Raw genomic sequence first — 18,511 nt, forward strand, 5'->3', positions numbered from 1 at the left:
AGTTGCATCTAATTTAAATTCTTTATGCACTGCTGGGCAGCTTCTGGATTCCCCCCCCAGGGATCAATACAGTCTTATTTTATCCTCTAATAATACATCATAATCTATTTGTTGATTATATTTTGTATTATTAATCTGAATCTAGTATAAAGAAGAAATATAATGTAGCAGAAGTGTAATGTAGTAATGGTAGTAATCCCACACTATAATAATAACACTTTATTAAAAAATAAAGGTTCTGTATTTAAAATTTTACTCATGTACAGAAGGTTAATCAGCAAAGTGCTTCAAGGATCAGGTGTCACATTAAAAACATATTTATGGTTTGAAGTTTAGGTCATCCAAAGCTCTTCATCTTGTCACGCAGATAATCACTTCTTGACCTCCTATAAGAAAGCAAAAAAGATAGATGTTATTATCCTGTAACTTCTCATTTTTTCTCAGTAAAATGTTTTAAAAATTTAAATATTCGCTTCTGAACATTTATTTCACATCAAACATGTTGTTTTTGCAGACTTTAACTCAGTGGTGGGAAAAACAGAAAACAAAAAAAAAAGTGCCACTACAAATACCAAGGTGTTCTCTCGATTGTTAAATCGTCAGACATGCCCTGAACGTCTCAACATGTCCAAATAGGAGGATTAAAACCCACATAATGAGGGAAGCTGCACCCTGATGAAAGAAGGCTGCAGAGTCTTGCATACTTTGTGTGACATGCCAAGGCAATCAGCACATTAAAGGCTAAACCACTTCTATTTCTCTCTGGATACAGTAAATAATAATGTATATAACAGCTGTTGTGTGTTGTATGTGTCATACCCCAAAGTGTCCCCAGCCTTTGATCTCATTATAGAGAGCATCTCCGGGACAGGAAGTGTTCACCACCTGTCTGTGGCCGTGCAGGGTGAAGTCAGCTACCAGCCGCCCACCGCCGACAGCGCAAGACGCCAGCTGATCCCTCACCAGCCTCATGGAATGCCGGGAGGGCAGACCGGCGACGTAGTCTCCGATGAAGGAAACGCCGTAGCCTATGGAGTTGTGCCCGAGGGTGTGTGCTCCTCGCCAGTGCCAGCCCCGGCCCTCGTAGATGTGACCGTCGGAGCCTGCGACAAAGCTGTAGGAGCACAGAGGATATTGAGACTGTGTAAGTTAGTTAGGTGCAAAAATTTCACGCCCGCACATGGAGGCCCTGAAGTCTGACTGACCTGTATCCTATGTCGTCCCAGCCTCTGTCGTCCTGGTGGAAGCGCTGCATGGAGCGCATGTCTGCAGAGCACTGCTGGAAGGTGAGACAGGGCTGGCTCGGTGTGTGAGTGTGGTGGATGTACATGAAGGACAGAGGCAGAGACAGGTTGGTGGGTGTCCCTCTGTACGGCTCTGCACCCCACATACAGCGAGGTATGATTGGGGGGCAATCTGAAACAGATGTGTAACCAGAGCTGGTTAGTAGCTGGTTACATGTAACTGGACTTAAGTTAAGGGATAAGTGATCAGTGTTTTCTCAGCTGTTTTCTTTCACATCCTCTGTGGTTTGGTCTCATGCTCACCCATGTACTTATGGACAAACTCTTTAATTCCCTCCTTCACTGCAGCCATCAGCTGTTTCCTGTCCTTCACCTCCATCTTTGATCGCCCCTTCAGAGTCCGCTGCAGCTCTACTGACTTCATCACCTGTCTGGCCAGCAATGGAGGGACGACCAGGGCTCTGAAGTTCTCCCTGCGACGTCGGCTGATGAGGCGCGGGGCGGCGTCCAGTCCTCCGTTGTCCAGCTGGTGGCAGTAGTACTCTGCCAGCAGACTGCTGAGCTTGAGAGGACGTCTGGTTTTGGCAGAGACCTCCATCCCTATAACGGAGCCATCCATGCCTCCGTTGACCTGAGCGGTGGTGAGCATCGCGGGGGGGTCCGAGAGGGTGAAGACTCGAGGAGAGGTTAAGCTGTCCCAGCAGCCGTCAGGTCCCAGACGCTGGGCGAGAGGAGAGCTGCGCCTGAGAGGACGGCTGAGGTCTTTGGCCAGAGTGAGCTGGTACAGACCCCTGACACGCCCATTAGACTTGGAGAGGAAACCAGCCTCGATGCCCAGGAGGAGCGGCACGAGGGCCACGGTGGTGCCATCAGAGGTCAGAACCACACCTTCCTCTCTGCCATCATCAGTCACCCTGTGCCGCACAGCCTTGCTGATGTAATCCGAGAGGCCGGCGTCCATGTCGGGACCACTGGGGTCGACGCGGCCGAGGAAGTGCTGAATGAATGCATCGTCTAGGCCAGCTGCCCGGCGCAGCCTCTTCAACACGGCTACTGGCTCTGCCCCAGGGTCCCCATCCTCCACCTGCTTCACCGCCCTGATGAAGTCATCCATGTGGCGGGAAAATGAAGCTGGAGACAGAAAACACACTCTGTCATTCACATGAAAACCCATCTCTCCTACCCTACACACACTCTGATTATATCCATAAACACACACACACACACACACTGTGGTCAATAGTGAGTGGAGCTAAGTAGCAAGAGCCCCAACATGGGGAGGGGCCACACAACGCCTCCCATTAAAGGTTTATTTTTATCAGTAACTTTGAACATTTATGTAAAATTATGTTCATCAGTAAAAGAACTAGAAGTGTGATTGTAATACAGATTACATCAGTGTTTTGCAATAGTTCAGTAATAGCACATAATGTGGCTAGATCGTTAGCTTGCTGATGATCAGAATCAGAAAAATCTTTAATGATCCGTGCACAACACGCAGTTAGAAAAGAGGAAGTTGAAAGTAAAAACTACTTGATGATAATGATAGTGATAATGATAAATACACAGTAAGTGAACAGAAAAATGTACAAACAACGTGAAGTAGCTTCGCCTTCAGTTTCAGAAACAGCCACAGAGAGTGAATCAGCAGCAGCTCCATCATCACTATGATCTCAGATTACTGAAGGTGTCAGACAAGCTGTGTTTTGATCGGTTTTACTGCTGTGCTTTTATTTATAACATGTTGCAACATATTGGGCTAGCACTCGTTGGAAGATAATCCACCTTAATTCTGTAAATAGAAATAATGCTCTAATGCCTCGTGTGTGTAGAGATTGTGCAATTTCTTGAATTTGTTATAAACACCTAATTACTGATTAAAACTAATAACCACATGTATTTGTTTTTTGACTCAGTTATTTGTTCAGGCATGACAATATCAAAAGTTAACTGAGGCTGTATATATACACGCCTCAGATTTTTGTGCTACTCGGCCTATAGTATGAAAAAAAGCAGATATTTTATCTATTGTTTATGATCAAAAGAATAAAAAATAAAAAAAACTAAAAAGAGTCGAATTTGCCAAGTAGTTACACAATTACAAATCTCAACTGAAAATTTATCTGGCTAATAGTCAGAAAAAAAAGCATAAGTGTACTGAAATTGGCTTTTGACACAGTCTGAGTTGCTGCCTTTTTATTGCTTAACTGTTGGTGTTTTTACACACATCTTTTTTATACTTTTAATGTGAGATTTTTTACTTGTGTTTTATGCCTTTTTTATATTTATTGTTATTGTACAGCAATTTGGTCAACAGTGTTGTTTAAAAAAATAAAATTGGATTGGAAAATGAATACAGTTCCTTGATCTGAAAAGTGCAAACAAATGCTCTTACCTTCTGTGTGTGTGCTGGCCAAGACCACAACGAGGGCCAGGGTCAGTCTCCAGCAGCCTTTCTTCATCCTGAGCCTCCAACACCTTCAGCTCCAAATGTCTGTTACTGTGTCACCTCTCTCCCATTTATAGAGTCGTTCACGTGCAGATTAGGGGTGGGTGCTTATGTAACAGCTGTACACATACTGTAGATACGTGTGCATTTAATCAGTTGGTGTGGCCGACTGAGCAATGTGGGAAACTGGCACCTGTGGTGTGGACAGTGTAAATCCATGAGTCCTTTCCTGCTAAAGGTTTTCCTGTGTGCCTCACAAAATCGTCGATGTGACCGACCCGGACATTTTTGAGAAATTCACAAGTTCTGTAATAAATTTCAGTCTTCTCGTTTGTGTCGTTAATGGAGCTGCTACTTGTGAAACGTACTTTCTGGGAATATTATCAGCCAGCAGCAAGCTCTGCATTATTGTACAAATCATAGGCACTCCTCTCTGAGGCAATACGCCGGCTCTTGTTAATGTCCAGAAAACACAAAGTCAGGCTGCAACATTGAGGAACTCCCAAAACCAATGAATCACATGTGCTGTGTGGCAGTGACAGAAAGATATCTGATTTATTGATTATTGATGAGCTGCTGGTTTATATGTGCACACAGACATTGGTGAAAGATCCACTGCAGTTATGTGTTCACAAACTGTTGAGGTTATAACTCACAGACCGGTGGTTACAGCAGTCACATGAAGACAAGAACAGGAAGTGGATGTAGTCTATGGGTGCGCTGGAAAGTACATTGCAGAACATCTTAGATGCAAATTAAGGTTAAAGTTAAAGTTGTAAATCTGGCATTATTGTAATATGGATTTCTATAAGGAAGAAGGAGAGAGAGAAGGTCACGCTCACAAAACTAAAACAGGAACATACAAAAATCAAAATCTCTGCAGTTTTTGAGGCTGGCGTGCAGATGACTGAGAGGAAAATTGCAGATTGAAACTAAACTCAAAGAAACCTTTTTTCACGGCAGATGTTTGTTTTTTTTCCTCATCAAATACAAGTATAACTAATTACAATAATAACAGATTGCTGGAACTGAGCCATGTTACAGGTTTCACCTTTGCTTTTCCTGCCCAGACAAGTCACTGTGTTTACAACAGGTCTGATTCATATACAAACAAAGAAACGGTGCTATGATGTTAGCAAAGCGTGTTCTAGATTAGATCTATTCAAAAAGAGAAATGGCGTGTAAAGAAGACAAGACAGACGGGGGAAAAAAAGTCAGTCATTCAGCACATCAGTCGAATCCAAAATATGTGTTGCTCCCAAGTTTACTGTCAGTGTGGGAAGTTTAACTTGTATTTTTCATTTGCACAACAGAAACTCAAAATAAAAATGCTGTTCATATTCAATCCATGTACTGTACTATGCATATGTAGGCTATTATTCTGTGTATATTAATTGTATAAGACAATCTAGTTTACGGTGACCTTTTGACATGATACTTTGAAATGATGCTGTAGGATTAATATTTTTCTGATGACCTATGGACACTGTCCTTGTCTAGTAAACAACAATATAAATGAATAAAAATAAAATGTAGGTACAGTAGACTACTGTAAGTAATTATATGTATGAGCCAAGAATGGAGCTTGTGATAATAGACAAATCATATGAGAAAAGCAAAATTTTTCAGGTTTTCTGTATTCAAGTCTATTGTCTATTGTAACTACCTCCCCGGTACAGTAGGTGGCGGTATACAGTTTGAATTGTGTAGTGATCAAACAACAGAGGCGGAAGTTGAAGAAGAAGAAGAAGAAGAAGAAGGAAAACTGAACATAATCTGATCTACTTGTAACCAAGGTTCGTTTATGTATAAAGACCTCACTTATAGAAATGATGATAACTGATATCACATATTGTCTACTTTGTATTTGTGATTTTATATCGTGTAGTATTCATGTCTCCGCTCCTGGCAGGGCTCGCTGCTTGACAGGAAGTATCAGCTAGCATCTGTGGCTAGCTAGCTAACAGCCAGTGGTCAGCAGCTGTTTCTCGGGGTTGAACGGCTCAAACTGGGCAGTATTGTAAACACTGCGGTTATAACAGCCAATCCCGTGTGTTGATAAAAGCTATCAGAAATGTGTAATTTGTATTTGTACTGCGTGGTTTGGATATAGGGAGATCTGGCCAAGCGGAGTCTGTCGATAAGAAGTAGCTACAAATTTGTCCTTAATCTGTGATGGAGGAGACCTCACCTTGGAGGCCGTGGTGTGGAAGTGGCATTATTGTACCCTAATGTCATTTTATGTCATTATTGGTAATGACTCGCATTATTAATGGTAGGCAATTAGCCCCCGTTTGTGCCTCTAATGTGTTTCCATTATAGCACATTTGAGTTACGGAGCTAAGCAGCTTTTCTAAAAATAAAAAAAATGTTCTGTGATCTGTGATAAAATAAACCCAGAAGGTCGTGATTTCTGTATGAAGCAACATGATGGATGTGAGTCACATGTGCTTCCGTCCCCACCTACTGGTTTATTTACATTATGGGTAATGTGGCAAGGTTAAACCCCCAACACTGCATTACTTTTAACTAAGAATTATAACTGTTACTTTTAGCAAAGTAATTAAAAATATTTATCTAACTTTCAGATAAGTGTTTCACCTGTTTGTAGTGAAATTTTAGGTAATTATTTCAATCCTGTGTCCATTACTTTTGGCTAATTATTTTAAACTGTTGAATAATTTACCCATTACTTATACTTAACTATTATGAGTGCTATCTTGCTAACTAGTTTGCATGCCTCAATGTCTCCTTTACCAATTTGTAATTTTACAGTCAATATTTATGTTCAATTTCCCACTTTCCTCTTTAAAAAAAAAAAAAAAAAAAAAAAAAAAACAGTGTTTGTGTTTGTGTGTGTGTTTTTTCACCTCCTCGTGTGTCATTGGATAATAACCTGCGACTGTCATCACTCTTCGACAGAAAATGGACACGAGGTTCACTCGAGGGAAATCCAGCATCTTGGAGCGGTCCCTGACCCGACCCAAGACTGAGGTCAGCGTGAGTGCCTTTGCCCTGCTGTTCTCAGAGATGGTCCAGTACTGTCAGAGCCGTGTGTACTCTGTGTCAGAGCTGCAGACACGCCTGGCCGACATGGGCCAGAGCGTAGGAGCCAGCATGCTGGATGTGCTGGTGCTGAGAGAGAAGAACGGGAAGAGGGAGACCAAAGTCCTGAACATGCTGCTCTTCATCAAAGTAGGCAAATGTCAAATACTGATGTTATTTATAGGGTACAATAACTTTGTACTTTAGACTCTGTTTTCTTTCCTTTTAGGTTAACGTGTGGAAGTCTTTATTTGGGAAGGAGGCTGACAAGCTGGAGCAGGCCAACGATGACGACAAGACTTATTACATCATAGAAAAGGAGCCGCTTATCAACGCGTACATCTCTGTTCCCAAAGAGAACAGCAGCTTGAACTGTGCTGCCTTTACTGCTGGCATCGTGGAAGCCATCCTCACACACAGTGGCTTCCCTGCCAAGGTCACTGCCCACTGGCACAAAGGCACTACACTCATGATAAAGTTTAATGAGTCGGTCATTGCCAGGGACAAGGCTTTGGATGGCAGATAAATAAGACTGGGGAGAGTGGCTGGTTATGTTAATCAATACAGGATGATGGTAAATCATCCAGGTCCAGGCTTGTGTTTGTTCCTGAAGTGTGGGTGACTGACTGAATTTCCTTGTGGTAACTGATGAGATAGCAACTTCATGAATGGATGAATGGATAACTACAACGTACTGAGCCACATCTAGAGCTGAAAAGGTGCAGCTAACTGGTTCAATCCCCAGGGTTTTGTGGATCATCTCACTTGTGTTGTACCTCATGAAGGGACACAAACTTGTTTGCCGTAGATCACTTAAAATTTGTAGCTTCATGTCACATTTTTACATCACAGATCATTCAGAAAAGATAAATATGTTGAATAATAAATTGATCACATTGTTTTGTAATATTAGAGACTAAACAATGAATCAATTAATCAAAAAAGAAAACATATTACTTGAAAATGAAAGTAATTGTTAGTTGCAGCAAATGCCTGAAAGGGTAGCCATGAAACTGAGTAACAAAAAAAAAAAAAAAAAAAAAAAAAAACACTGAATGGTGGCTAATTATTTTCCCTGGTGTCTATGTTAACAAAAAGTACTGTAACAATCTCTTTACTTATTTATTTTACAGATAGATGTCCAGACTAATTTTTTTTTTCTTTATCTCATCCCAGTTAAATCTCCTTAAAATAGATTCAGTCAGGGCCATAGCTACTTGAAGACACTGAGGTCATGTCCTCACTGTTTGTTTGTTTGTTTGTTTTAAATTTATATTTGTATCATTACTGTAATTGTGTATGTTTGCATACATGTAAATGTACATAGGGGAGTTTACATTCTACAGATAAAACATCCTGGTGACCAAGTGGTTAAGGTTCATTACCATGTAACTGCAATATGTCCAGTTTGATTCCAGCTATGGGGTTTTTGTATCTTACATCTGTTTCTATACAGTCAAAAAAATAAATAGAATAGTTTGTCATTTTAGGGATTATGCTTATTTGTATTTTCCAAACTGTGGAAAGTATCAGATGAGAAGATGGATATCTATATCTTGTCTGTATGGTTAAAAAGAAGATGCAGCCAGTTAGCTTAGCACAAAGTTTGTAAATGGGGTCCACAAAATTCAGCCCCTCTAAAGCTCACTAAGTAAAATGTTATATCTCCTTATGTAAAAACAACACATGGTTGTACTAGGGGTTATGGGCTAGGCTAGTTGTATCCCCCTGTTTTCACTCTTTGTGCTAAGCTAACTAGCTGCTGGCTGTAGCTACATATACATATACCTATCCATACAATGTCATACACAGATTAAAAAGTGGTAACAATCTTCTCATTGTAAATGTTGGCAAAAGAACAGGTAAGCACATTTCCCAAAATGTCAAACTATTCTTAAAAAAAAAAAAAAAAAAAAAAAGTTTCTGAGGACAATGAGGGGCCTCATGACGTCATTATACAAGGCTTTAGCACTGCTGGTAGTGTGCTTCTTGTTCTCATTATCAATTGTTTATTTGTCTGTAAATCTTAAATAAAACTTATCAAAAGTATAAAAGTGAAATTATGTGTGTCTGAGTCATAATCATAACAAATATAACCAGATGTAAATACCCACGGCGTTTGACTACTTCCGCTTTCGTGACGCACAGCCTGAAAAGGGCCTAACAAACGAACTGCCTGAACGGACCAGCAACAACAAATGTTCAGTTCAATTTATTCAGCGTCACAACTTTGTGCTGAGTAACGCTCTTCCCAAACAATCAGTGTTTCAGTTCGATTCAATCCAATTCATTGTTTTAACCTATGCCTTCACCATACAAGTCAGCCATCTTCCCAATCAAACAGGATATCTGATAGAGTAAACTCTAAAACTCTGACGCTGTCGGACCTACCTCCGGTACCGGGTAGTTGAGTTCTTCTGCAAACAAGATGTAAGAGGACGAGGGTTCCTGGAGACCGGCATGATGAAGAGGAGGAGATCCGAGTACTTTATTTACTGGCCGCAGACTGCACACTGAGTCATGAGTGAGTCACTGACGCCATGTTTTTTTTTTCCGTCGTCCGTATTTAAATCCGAAATGGCGCCAAAACTGTCCAATCACCGCATTAGGGCAGTGTATAACTGTGCAGCGCTCCCCTCTGCTCGGTTTCTTCTCCTCCGCCTCCTGCTCAACCGTCTTTTACAGTTGTTTTTGTTTGTTCCCTACTATGGTTGTATTATTTCAACCTAATATGTCTGATAATCGGCCTACATCCATGTTCTCCAAATCGATTGTTCAACAGTTTACTTTTCAAATGCTGTTATTCATATGACTCGGCCGAGACTGGGCCCAAGAAATCCGGTGCTGTGAGTAGTTTTGCCGCTTTGTCCCGGGGACACAGGAAAGGAAAGAGTGAACCAGCAAACAAGAAGTCCAGCTGCAAGTGACACGAAATCCGTAAAGGAACGTTCAAAATTCATAAGCTGCAGCTAAAAGCCATGAACTGTACTGGAAGTGAAGGTAAAAGTCCAACAACAGCTGTGTATGAAGTTTAAAATAATAATAAATAATAATCAGAACATTCATAGAAATACAGTTGCTTACTCTTTGTGGGAACTGTTGGGTTTCTCTCTATAATAAAGTAGGTATAATGTTATGATTTGGCACTAAATGAATTGAATGAAAAGGGTTGGATTCTCCTTTAAATGCACAATCCATGATTATGACATAGTGCTCCATCCTCAAAGCATCTGGTGCAGAAAAATAACAGGCTAAAATTATACATATTAAAAACTCATTATAGAAGCCTGTTGGGGATTTTATTCAAATGATCATGTAAACTCAAAGATGAAAATGTAATTTTTCTAGGATGACACTGGACTTGACTTGATGAAATGAGCAAATCAGGAGAAGCAGTCAACAGGTTCTATTTCAAAGTATTTCATTTTTTGCTTGCAGTCAGTTAGGTGTGAGTGGTAATATTTCTACAAATAAAAGTGCACATACGGGTCAAATTCTATCATATTATCTGGAACAAACAACAACTATGAACAAACAACAAGTACATCAATACATTCTCACTTTAAATATATATGTGAGAACAAACCAAGGTGATTAGATGTAGCCTACTACTTAACAACAAAATAAACATGACTTGAGAAAATACAATAAAATGAACTAACTCAACACACTCAGGAACAAAGGTGAAATGATAGAGGGAAGCAGCTGAGCTGAAGGGCAAACAGAGAATGAGCTCAGGACACAGAACAAAGAACATTCAAGGCACCTGTGTGAGCTGCCCAGTTAGCACACCTGTTCTCCTGCTGCTCTTCGGTCCAGCAGTCATGTGACCCCACTTCCAACAGTATACATTATTATTTAAGTAAACATTTTTTTTTAAATGCCCGAAGTAACAGATTAAGTAACCTTAATTAAATTAATAAATTGATGAATAGCTACATACATGAATTGCAAGACTATAATTAATCTATAATCCAGTATTCATTGAAAATGTATTCTCGATCAGTTGTGGACTAGCAGTTAAACACCGATAACAGCTATTAATTGTGTTAATTTTTTTTTACACAGTTTGTTTATTTATTTAGCTTAGCTCTCCTTAAATGGATCGCTGCAGCCGGCACGTTTGTTCAAAACGCGCAACCCTTATTTTGAAGACGAGCTGTTTCTGTTTCCGGCTTTCCACTTCCTTGTTCAATTGTCATGGTACAAGTTGGATAAAAGAACAAACTGACGCTTTGGTTCGCTGCATTGAATTGCACGTCTTCATTTCAGTGGGACAATAACACACGCTAAACGTTAACAGCGTTTAGGCAGCATCGGCTAATGAATGACTCACGGACCCGTGCAATTGTTTTGTTTGGTTACCCAGCAGCAGCAGCAGCAGTACAGACATGACATCAGTCACATGATGCAGTCACGTGGTTATCAGGAAGCTGTGCTCTGTTTACCTAGGTGTCATCCATACACTGCGACACCGAGCAACCCCTTTTATTGAGATGAAATCCGGACACGCTTTAATGACATGATTTCACCCGCTGCTCGGTGTTTGTGCCGGTAACGGCTTCCTCCATCTTTCCTCTGTGATCGCCCAAGCGTCACCATGGCCTCTTCAAGTTACACTTGCATCCAGGACAGCGCCACAGGTTTGTTGGTACACCATTTCTGTTTCTCTCTCTCTCTCTCTCTCTCTCTCTCTTTCTCTCTCTCTCTCTCTCTCTCTCTCTCTTTCCCTCTCTCTCTCTCTCTGTGCTCCATTATTGTTCCAGATACTATATATATATATATATATATAGTATCCGGTCCATCTATTATTTTCTATGGGGTAGGGTCTTACGCTTCGATGTGATCTGTATTATTGGTCTTATGAATCAACAAAGGAAATGTTTACATCATCGTCAAAGAGCCCCGCCTGTTAGATCTCATTTTATTTTTTATTAATGTCCCCATTTGACACAATTTATTGCAAAGGTGAGTCAAAGCGTAAAGGTGCACTCCACATGATGTTTAATACCAGCCTGATGATGTCATCAGGGTGATCTCAGATTTGATTGAAAACCTGGAAGAAAATTAAAAAAAATAATAGTTTGTGTTAGAAGCTGGAGGTGTGGGGTTTGAAAGAAGAAAGCATGTCTGTAGAAAACAGATTATTTACCTCATTAACAGTTTGGTCTATAAAACATATTTAAACAATTACAAATATTTATCACAGTTTCCCAGAGCCCAAGATGAGGTCTTCAGATGTCTCATTTTGTCAGGCTAACTGTCCCAACCTCAAACATAAGACAAGGAAGAGAAAATAAAATTGAAACCAACAAATGTTCCTCATTTTTTAGTTGAATAAATTTAATTAAAGATGCTACCCTGCTGTAATGTGGGAAACCTTGGATGGGTTGTTTTTGGAGCGTGACCTAAACCAGAGATTAAACATCTATAACAAGAACTATAGTTTTTTAATGTGTCTTTATGTCCTCCAACTTTATGCAAGTGCCAAATTAAATCACATGATAGCCCTTTTAACATTTTACCAATGCCGATGTTTAAGGCTCATCCTCTATCCAACATCTTTGTGTTTCCCAGAGAAGGACAAGCTGCTCTCCTCTTTGGCCAGCTATGGGTCCCACGACCTTCTTGGGGGTGGGAGCTCCCGTTCCACTGGTGTGGTGGGCTCTGAGCTCCACCAGAAGCAGGAGGAAGAGGAGGAGGAGGGGGCCCTGAGGAGGAAACTCAAGTACTTCTTCATGAGCCCTTGTGACAAGTACTACGCCAAGGGCCGCAAGCCTTTCAAACTGGGCCTGCAGCTGCTCAAAATCATCATTGTGACTGTGCAGGTGGGTACAGCTTTATGCTTTAGTCTGACATATAAATTCATATTCATGTTATGCTGTTGAAGTGCTTTATTCTGACTGTTGTATCTTCTCTCCTGCTTTTACCTGATTGTTGTGTTTTGACGTTGACTCTCAGCTGGTGCTGTTTGGACTGAGCAACCAGATGGTGGTGACATTTAAAGAGGAAAACACAGCAGCGTTCAAACACCTTTTCCTGAAGGGTTATCAGGACAGCGTTCCTCAGGCAGTCCACACGCAGACGGAGCTGTACAACCGCATCCACTTTGCCATAGAGCAGGTAGCCTAATGCTAAAGTTGTATTTTCTCTTTTATCTCCAGCAGCATCTAGCCATGCAAATTGTTTTTAAATAGATTATATTTACTCAGGTTTAAATAATGTCTCTTATTTCTCAGAACAGTTTACACTATAATTATTTTTAATGAAGAAATAGTCCCTGTTAAGTCAGGTCTGTTGATCAGTGATTTCCAGCAGCGCATAAATACGTCAGGGAATGTGTAGAAAAGAATGTGGAGTAGCTTAGCTAATATGAAAAAATAAGAAAATTGGATTTGTTTGAAAATATACATATATATCCTTGTGTTTGTGTTCAGGAAGAAACTAAACATTCAAATAAGATAATACATTAGTGCAAGGTTGAGCTTAGTATATTTACTGCCACAATAGCCAATAAAGCACAATTTAAGAAAAGCAGACAGCACAGAACACACCTCCTTTACACGACTGTCTGCACTGAAGTGCTTCATAAATAAAGTGTCAGTTTCTTTCACTCAAAGTAGCAGCAATATGAATGAAAACAAAGAGTCTGTGGCAATGCTAGCTTCTCCATGAGGCTGCACATTGGTGGTGTGAGTGAAATGCTAACATGCTCTGAATGGCAGTGCTACCATGCTGTTTGCCATGTTAGCATGCAGACTTTTGCTAATTAGCATTAAATACAAAGCACAGCTGAGCCTGATGGGAACACCAGTATAGAATATGATACTTTTTGTTGGATTTTGGTCATCAAGCAAAGTATTGGACAAATGAAAGTTTTGACCTGACGTATTGGGAACCACTGCTGCAGAGAGACAGTTTCGCAATTCTTCAAAGACGCACTGCAATGTTGAGAGCACTGTATTAAAAAAAAAAAAACTCTATTGGGATGGACACAGAATCTGAATGAAGTATGGTTGAAGCTTTAAAGGTTTTTTTTAACCTTTAAAAGAAGATAAGATACCTGAGATAAGCACCATTACATGCTGCTGTTTTTTTGTTAATATGCTTCCAGTTCAGTTTTACTTCTTCACTTCTCTTTTCCCGTCCAGTACATGGCTCTGCCTCAGATCTCACTGGGGAGATACGCATACGTGTTGGGAGTCGGCGAAAACGGAACTGCGCTGTCCCTCTGCCAGAGGTACTACAGGAGGGGCACCATAGACCCCGTCAATGACACCTTTGACATCGATCCCCATGTTGTCACCGGTAGGACGGCCTTTCATGTTTCAGACTCCCTCTCCTCACATTCAGTTGGTGTTCAGTAAATCTGTCACTGCGTATTCGACAGTAAAAGCAACAGCCTTGGTTTTATCCAACGCTCGTATTTTATATTCCCTAGAGGAAATGACTGTGTCAGTGAGTCATTGTGTCGCTGCTCCTGATATGTGGAGAGGTGCCCCGCAACTCTGCCCTACTTTTAAAGGCTTTAAATAGTTCCTATCACAAAAAAAATTAGACATTAAAGGTTTTTTTTTTCCATAAACTCAGTATGTGGCTGCCTTGGGAAAGGGGTTATTTGCATACACCTGCTGATCCTGCAGATATGGCTATTGGCAGTGCATAATAAATCTTGTGGTAATAAATAGAGTAAGACATTCAAAAATCAATGTTAATCTCCACGGAGACGATTATGCATTTAAATGCTTTGAGGAAGTTTAGAGGTTTAGTTTAGGCTTCATGTGATGTGGAAAAAGACGATTGGTATAGTTTTTTAAAAAAATGCCTTCCTCGTGTGATTTTTTTTTTTTTTTTTCTAGTTCCTCTAATGCTATTTTCAGATTTTTTTCTTTTTCTTTTTTGTCCAGATTGCATCTGGCTGAGTCCACTGAATTACAGTCCTGGAAACATTGACTACAAGAATTTCACTCTCAAGTTTTACAAGTAAGTTGTTATTCTGTAGTTTTTTTTTAACATTAGATACTTAAACAAAAAAGAAAAAGGTTTTTCTTTTCTTTTCCAGTTTTAACTTTGCACATTCAGTTCTCTCTGTGTATCTCCAGGTTGATAAATGTAACAATCGACTTCAAGCTGAAGGCCATCAACATTCAGACCATTATAAACAATGAAATCCCTGACTGCTACACCTTCGCTATCACGGTGATCTCTCTCTCCTGTTATTTCTTTGCTTGACAGTGCAGGGCAGATAGAAATCTCTCCTCATTCAACTCTACATTTGCAGTTTTTTCCAAGTTGTATCTTAAAATGAGCGAAACATTGAGACAAGAGTTCAGATAAACTAATGCAGTCGTGAAAAAAAATGTCCACACCCAGAGGTTGTGTATTCACCCTGGTTCTTGTTTGTGCTCTCAGATCGTCATGGACAACAGGGCTCACAGCGGCAAAGTTAAGATCAGTCTACATAACCAGGCCTCCATAAAGGAGTGTAAAGACCCCAACGTGTCTGGACACGGTGAGTAGCTGGTGGTGGACGAGCTGCAGTGGACACATGATGGTGTGGAGATATTCACTCATCTGCCTCCTGATATCAACTCTATTATGTGTCGTTTTCTCAACTGCCTTTGATCCCTCTTGTTTCTCTCCTCCTCCGGCAGCGGAGAGCTATGCACGAGAGTTCTTCGATGTGCTGGTGGCGGTCGTCTGTCTGTTGTCCCTGCTCCTGTGTGGCCGCTCCATCCTCAGAGGCATCCTCCTGCAACACGTAAGAGAGCAGAACAAACATTTATACAGGATGAATACTTTATTCAACACTGTTTTCATAAAAAGAAATTGCTTCAAATGGGGACACAGGACCAGGACCAGAAAGAGAGAAAACATTTCACCTTAAAGTCCCTACATTAGTTACCAGTTTTTAAAGCACTTCATGGTCTTGCACCAGCATCAATCAGTACCGCCCCTCAGGTCCTCTGGCACAAGTCTGTTGGTTGTTACAAAGTGCAGGACTAAAACCTTCGGCGAGGCAGCTTTCAGCTTTTATGCTTTTATGGTCAAAGCCGATGGAACAGTCTCCCAGAGGACCTGAGAGCAGCCCAAAGGGTTGAAACTTAAAAACGTAAACTCAAAACGTACCTGGCTTTTCATTAAATATGGTTTTTAGTCATTAGTCACTTTAATTTATTCACTTATTTTATTGTAATTATGCTCTAAATTGTATTTTATTCTATTTTCTCTGCTGTAAGTGCTGTACAAATATAGTTTGATTGATACACACATTCAATCAGACCGTGCATAAGTGATTACATCCATGTTTAAAGCAGGCAGTTTTCTTCTTCTCTGCATCTTGCTGGCACATTGCTTGTTGCTTGGCATGTTACCACCACCTGTAGATCAGCGGAGCGGTGTGAAACCTTTGACAGGCGTACGTGTCCCGGTGTGGGAACCTCGTCATAAAAACATCGCTTCATGCTGCAGCTGGTGTTCAGAAAAACTCCACAACACTGTTGAAGAAACAATAGAAATTTGAAAATGACCATTTTCACACAAACTGCCTGAACAAAGAGTAGCATCATACACACGCACAAGAAATAAAGACTGCTGCTTTCTATATTGTTGTTACTGACAGCTTCTCATTGCATGGATCATCTCTCTTCCCAGGAGTACGTGCAGTTTTTCAAACACAGACTTGGCCGCAGTGTGAGCTGGGGAGACAGATTGGAGTTCATCAACGGCTGGTACATTCTGCTCATTGTCAGCGACGTGTTCACCATCGTCGGCAGCTTCATCAAAATTGGGATAGAGTCCAAGGTAAGACGGCTAATAACACGTTATTGTGAAGACTGCTCACTGTCTAGAAGAAGCTGTCGCAGAAAAAATAACAATCTCAGCCTGAAGTGAAAACTATGGGGTTTTTTTTCGGAGGTGCAGTTTCTGGAAATTAATGATGACTGTTGTGATGCAGAATTTCTCATCCTATGATGTGTGCGGTATCCTGCTGGGAACCTCCACTCTGCTGGTGTGGGTGGGAGTCATTCGCTACCTCAGCTTCTTCCAGAAATACAATGTACGTGAAAGACACATGCACAGATACGCACACACACACACACACACACACACACAGTAATGTTACCAGGAGATCTTTTTTTCCCCTCTTTATCTCGCGTGTCTGCCTCGCTGCTCTTTCTTTGAAGTGTAAATATATTTTGGTTTTTCCCTCCCGCTCTCGTTTTCCCACAGATCTTGATTGTGACTCTAAGAGCTGCTTTTCCTAATGTGATCCGCTTCTGCTGCTGTGCGGCCGCCATTTATATGGGATATTGCTTCTGCGGATGGATCGTACTGGGGCCCTATCATGCCAAGGTAGTGAACACACACTCAGCAATGTCTCAATACAGAAATGAGGCGGCATCATTCAGAGCAGAAGTATATGTCAGCCTGATTATCATAAACTGCCCTCTAGCATATCATCTTTGTAGCTATGTATAATGAGAGGAGAAAATTGACAATTAAATATGAATCACGACAACATTACTTTGGTTCACTATTTATGGTTTGCAATATTATGTATGTGTAATGTGTTCTGGTTAAAGGAGGGAAATCAAGCAACCTCACAAATACCAGCTAATAAAACCTAACCTATAGCAAAATGTATAAAATACACCACTACAACAACGTGTTTTGAATATATAAATGAACTTTTTAACACTGACCCCTTGTGTATACAGTTCCGCTCCCTGTCCATGGTGTCGGAGTGTCTGTTTTCTCTGATCAACGGGGACGACATGTTTGTGACGTTCGCTGAGATGGAGCAAAGCGGCACGCTGGTGTGGATCTTCAGCCAGGTCTACCTTTACACCTTCATCTCCCTCTTCATCTACATGGTGCTGTCCCTCTTCATCGCGCTCATCACCGGAGCCTACGACACCATTATGGTACAGCCTGTGGTTTGGTTTCGTGCTGTTTTTGTTTAGTCGGTCGGTCACTTGCTCCACCAATTTGGTCCAGACTGAAATATCTCAGCCAATAAATGGATTATCATGAAATTTTCTACGGACATTCACGGTTCCCAGACAATGAATAATAATGACTTTTCACCTGCCATAGATCAAAATATCAATATGTTTAATATTTAATTTATACCAAGTAACTAGTGACATTCCCATCAGCCTGTAGTTGTACTTTGTGTTTTGTGCTATTTAGCTAAACTAAGATGGTGAACAAGTCAAACATAACACCTGCTAAAACATCAGTACGTTAGCATTGTCATTAGCATTTAGCTCAAAGCAGTGCTGTGCCTTTCTGTGTTTTGAAACATGTGACGACACGTGAAGCAGCGATGAGGTTAACGTTGAGAAAATGTTGAGCTTGATGTTTGTCGTCCCACAGGCCCAGACACAGGAGCAGGTGCGCGTCACTGACCTGCACGCGTTCATTGCAGAGTGCACGGACACGCCCACCTCTGGCAAGTTCCGTGGGCCTGAGGGGCCGTCGTGCTCGTTCCTCTGCTGCTGTGACTGATGAGGAAGAGGAGGAGGAGGAGGAGGAGGAGGAGGGCGGGGATGCACAGAGGGAGTAGGCAGTGTATGTGTGGATGGAAGACTTTTTTTTTTTCTCTCTTTTAAAGCACCAAATTTCCACTCCAGTGATAGCTGACTGCAATTTCACTCCTTTTTTCCAGACACCCAGCAGGGACTGTAAATGCCTTGAGAGTGAACCGACTGACCTTGGACTACAGTGTCCTCTGTGTCCGTGTTTGAATTTTGCATTTAAATTTGTG

The 18,511-nt window shown here is 41.1% G+C and overlaps 3 protein-coding genes across 3 annotated transcripts; 2 read left to right on the forward strand and 1 right to left on the reverse strand.

The window, feature by feature from the left end:
• Window positions 1-204: 204 nt before the first annotated feature.
• LOC111223699 (N-acetylmuramoyl-L-alanine amidase-like) lies at window positions 205-3,748 on the reverse strand. Its single transcript, XM_022747937.1, has 5 exons — window positions 3,640-3,748; window positions 1,548-2,375; window positions 1,206-1,416; window positions 820-1,114; window positions 205-386 (listed from the first exon to the last, which is right to left on the reverse strand). Exons 1-5 carry the CDS (start codon window positions 3,704-3,706, stop codon window positions 372-374), a joined length of 1,416 nt encoding a protein of 471 aa, XP_022603658.1. The 5' UTR covers window positions 3,707-3,748; the 3' UTR covers window positions 205-371.
• A 1,672-nt stretch (window positions 3,749-5,420) lies between these two features.
• On the forward strand, window positions 5,421-8,655 carry LOC111223704 (trafficking protein particle complex subunit 5-like). The gene is made up of 3 exons (XM_022747943.1): window positions 5,421-5,489; window positions 6,616-6,888; window positions 6,968-8,655. The coding sequence occupies exons 2-3, from the start codon at window positions 6,619-6,621 to the stop codon at window positions 7,262-7,264; spliced, it is 567 nt and encodes a 188-aa protein (XP_022603664.1). The 5' UTR covers window positions 5,421-5,489; window positions 6,616-6,618; the 3' UTR covers window positions 7,265-8,655.
• A 2,459-nt stretch (window positions 8,656-11,114) lies between these two features.
• On the forward strand, window positions 11,115-18,310 carry LOC111223690 (mucolipin-1-like). Its single transcript, XM_022747927.1, has 13 exons — window positions 11,115-11,381; window positions 12,316-12,566; window positions 12,700-12,861; window positions 13,890-14,046; window positions 14,646-14,721; window positions 14,841-14,937; window positions 15,151-15,250; window positions 15,393-15,499; window positions 16,393-16,542; window positions 16,697-16,798; window positions 16,972-17,094; window positions 17,460-17,666; window positions 18,121-18,310. The coding sequence occupies exons 1-13, from the start codon at window positions 11,339-11,341 to the stop codon at window positions 18,250-18,252; spliced, it is 1,707 nt and encodes a 568-aa protein (XP_022603648.1). The 5' UTR covers window positions 11,115-11,338; the 3' UTR covers window positions 18,253-18,310.
• The last annotated feature ends 201 nt before the right edge of the window (window positions 18,311-18,511 follow it).

The sequence above is a fragment of the Seriola dumerili genome, unplaced genomic scaffold (genome assembly GCF_002260705.1).
Source record: "Seriola dumerili isolate Sdu_G_001 unplaced genomic scaffold, Sdu_1.0 BDQW01000113.1, whole genome shotgun sequence".
In the NCBI taxonomy this organism is placed as follows: Eukaryota; Metazoa; Chordata; class Actinopteri; order Carangiformes; family Carangidae; genus Seriola; species Seriola dumerili.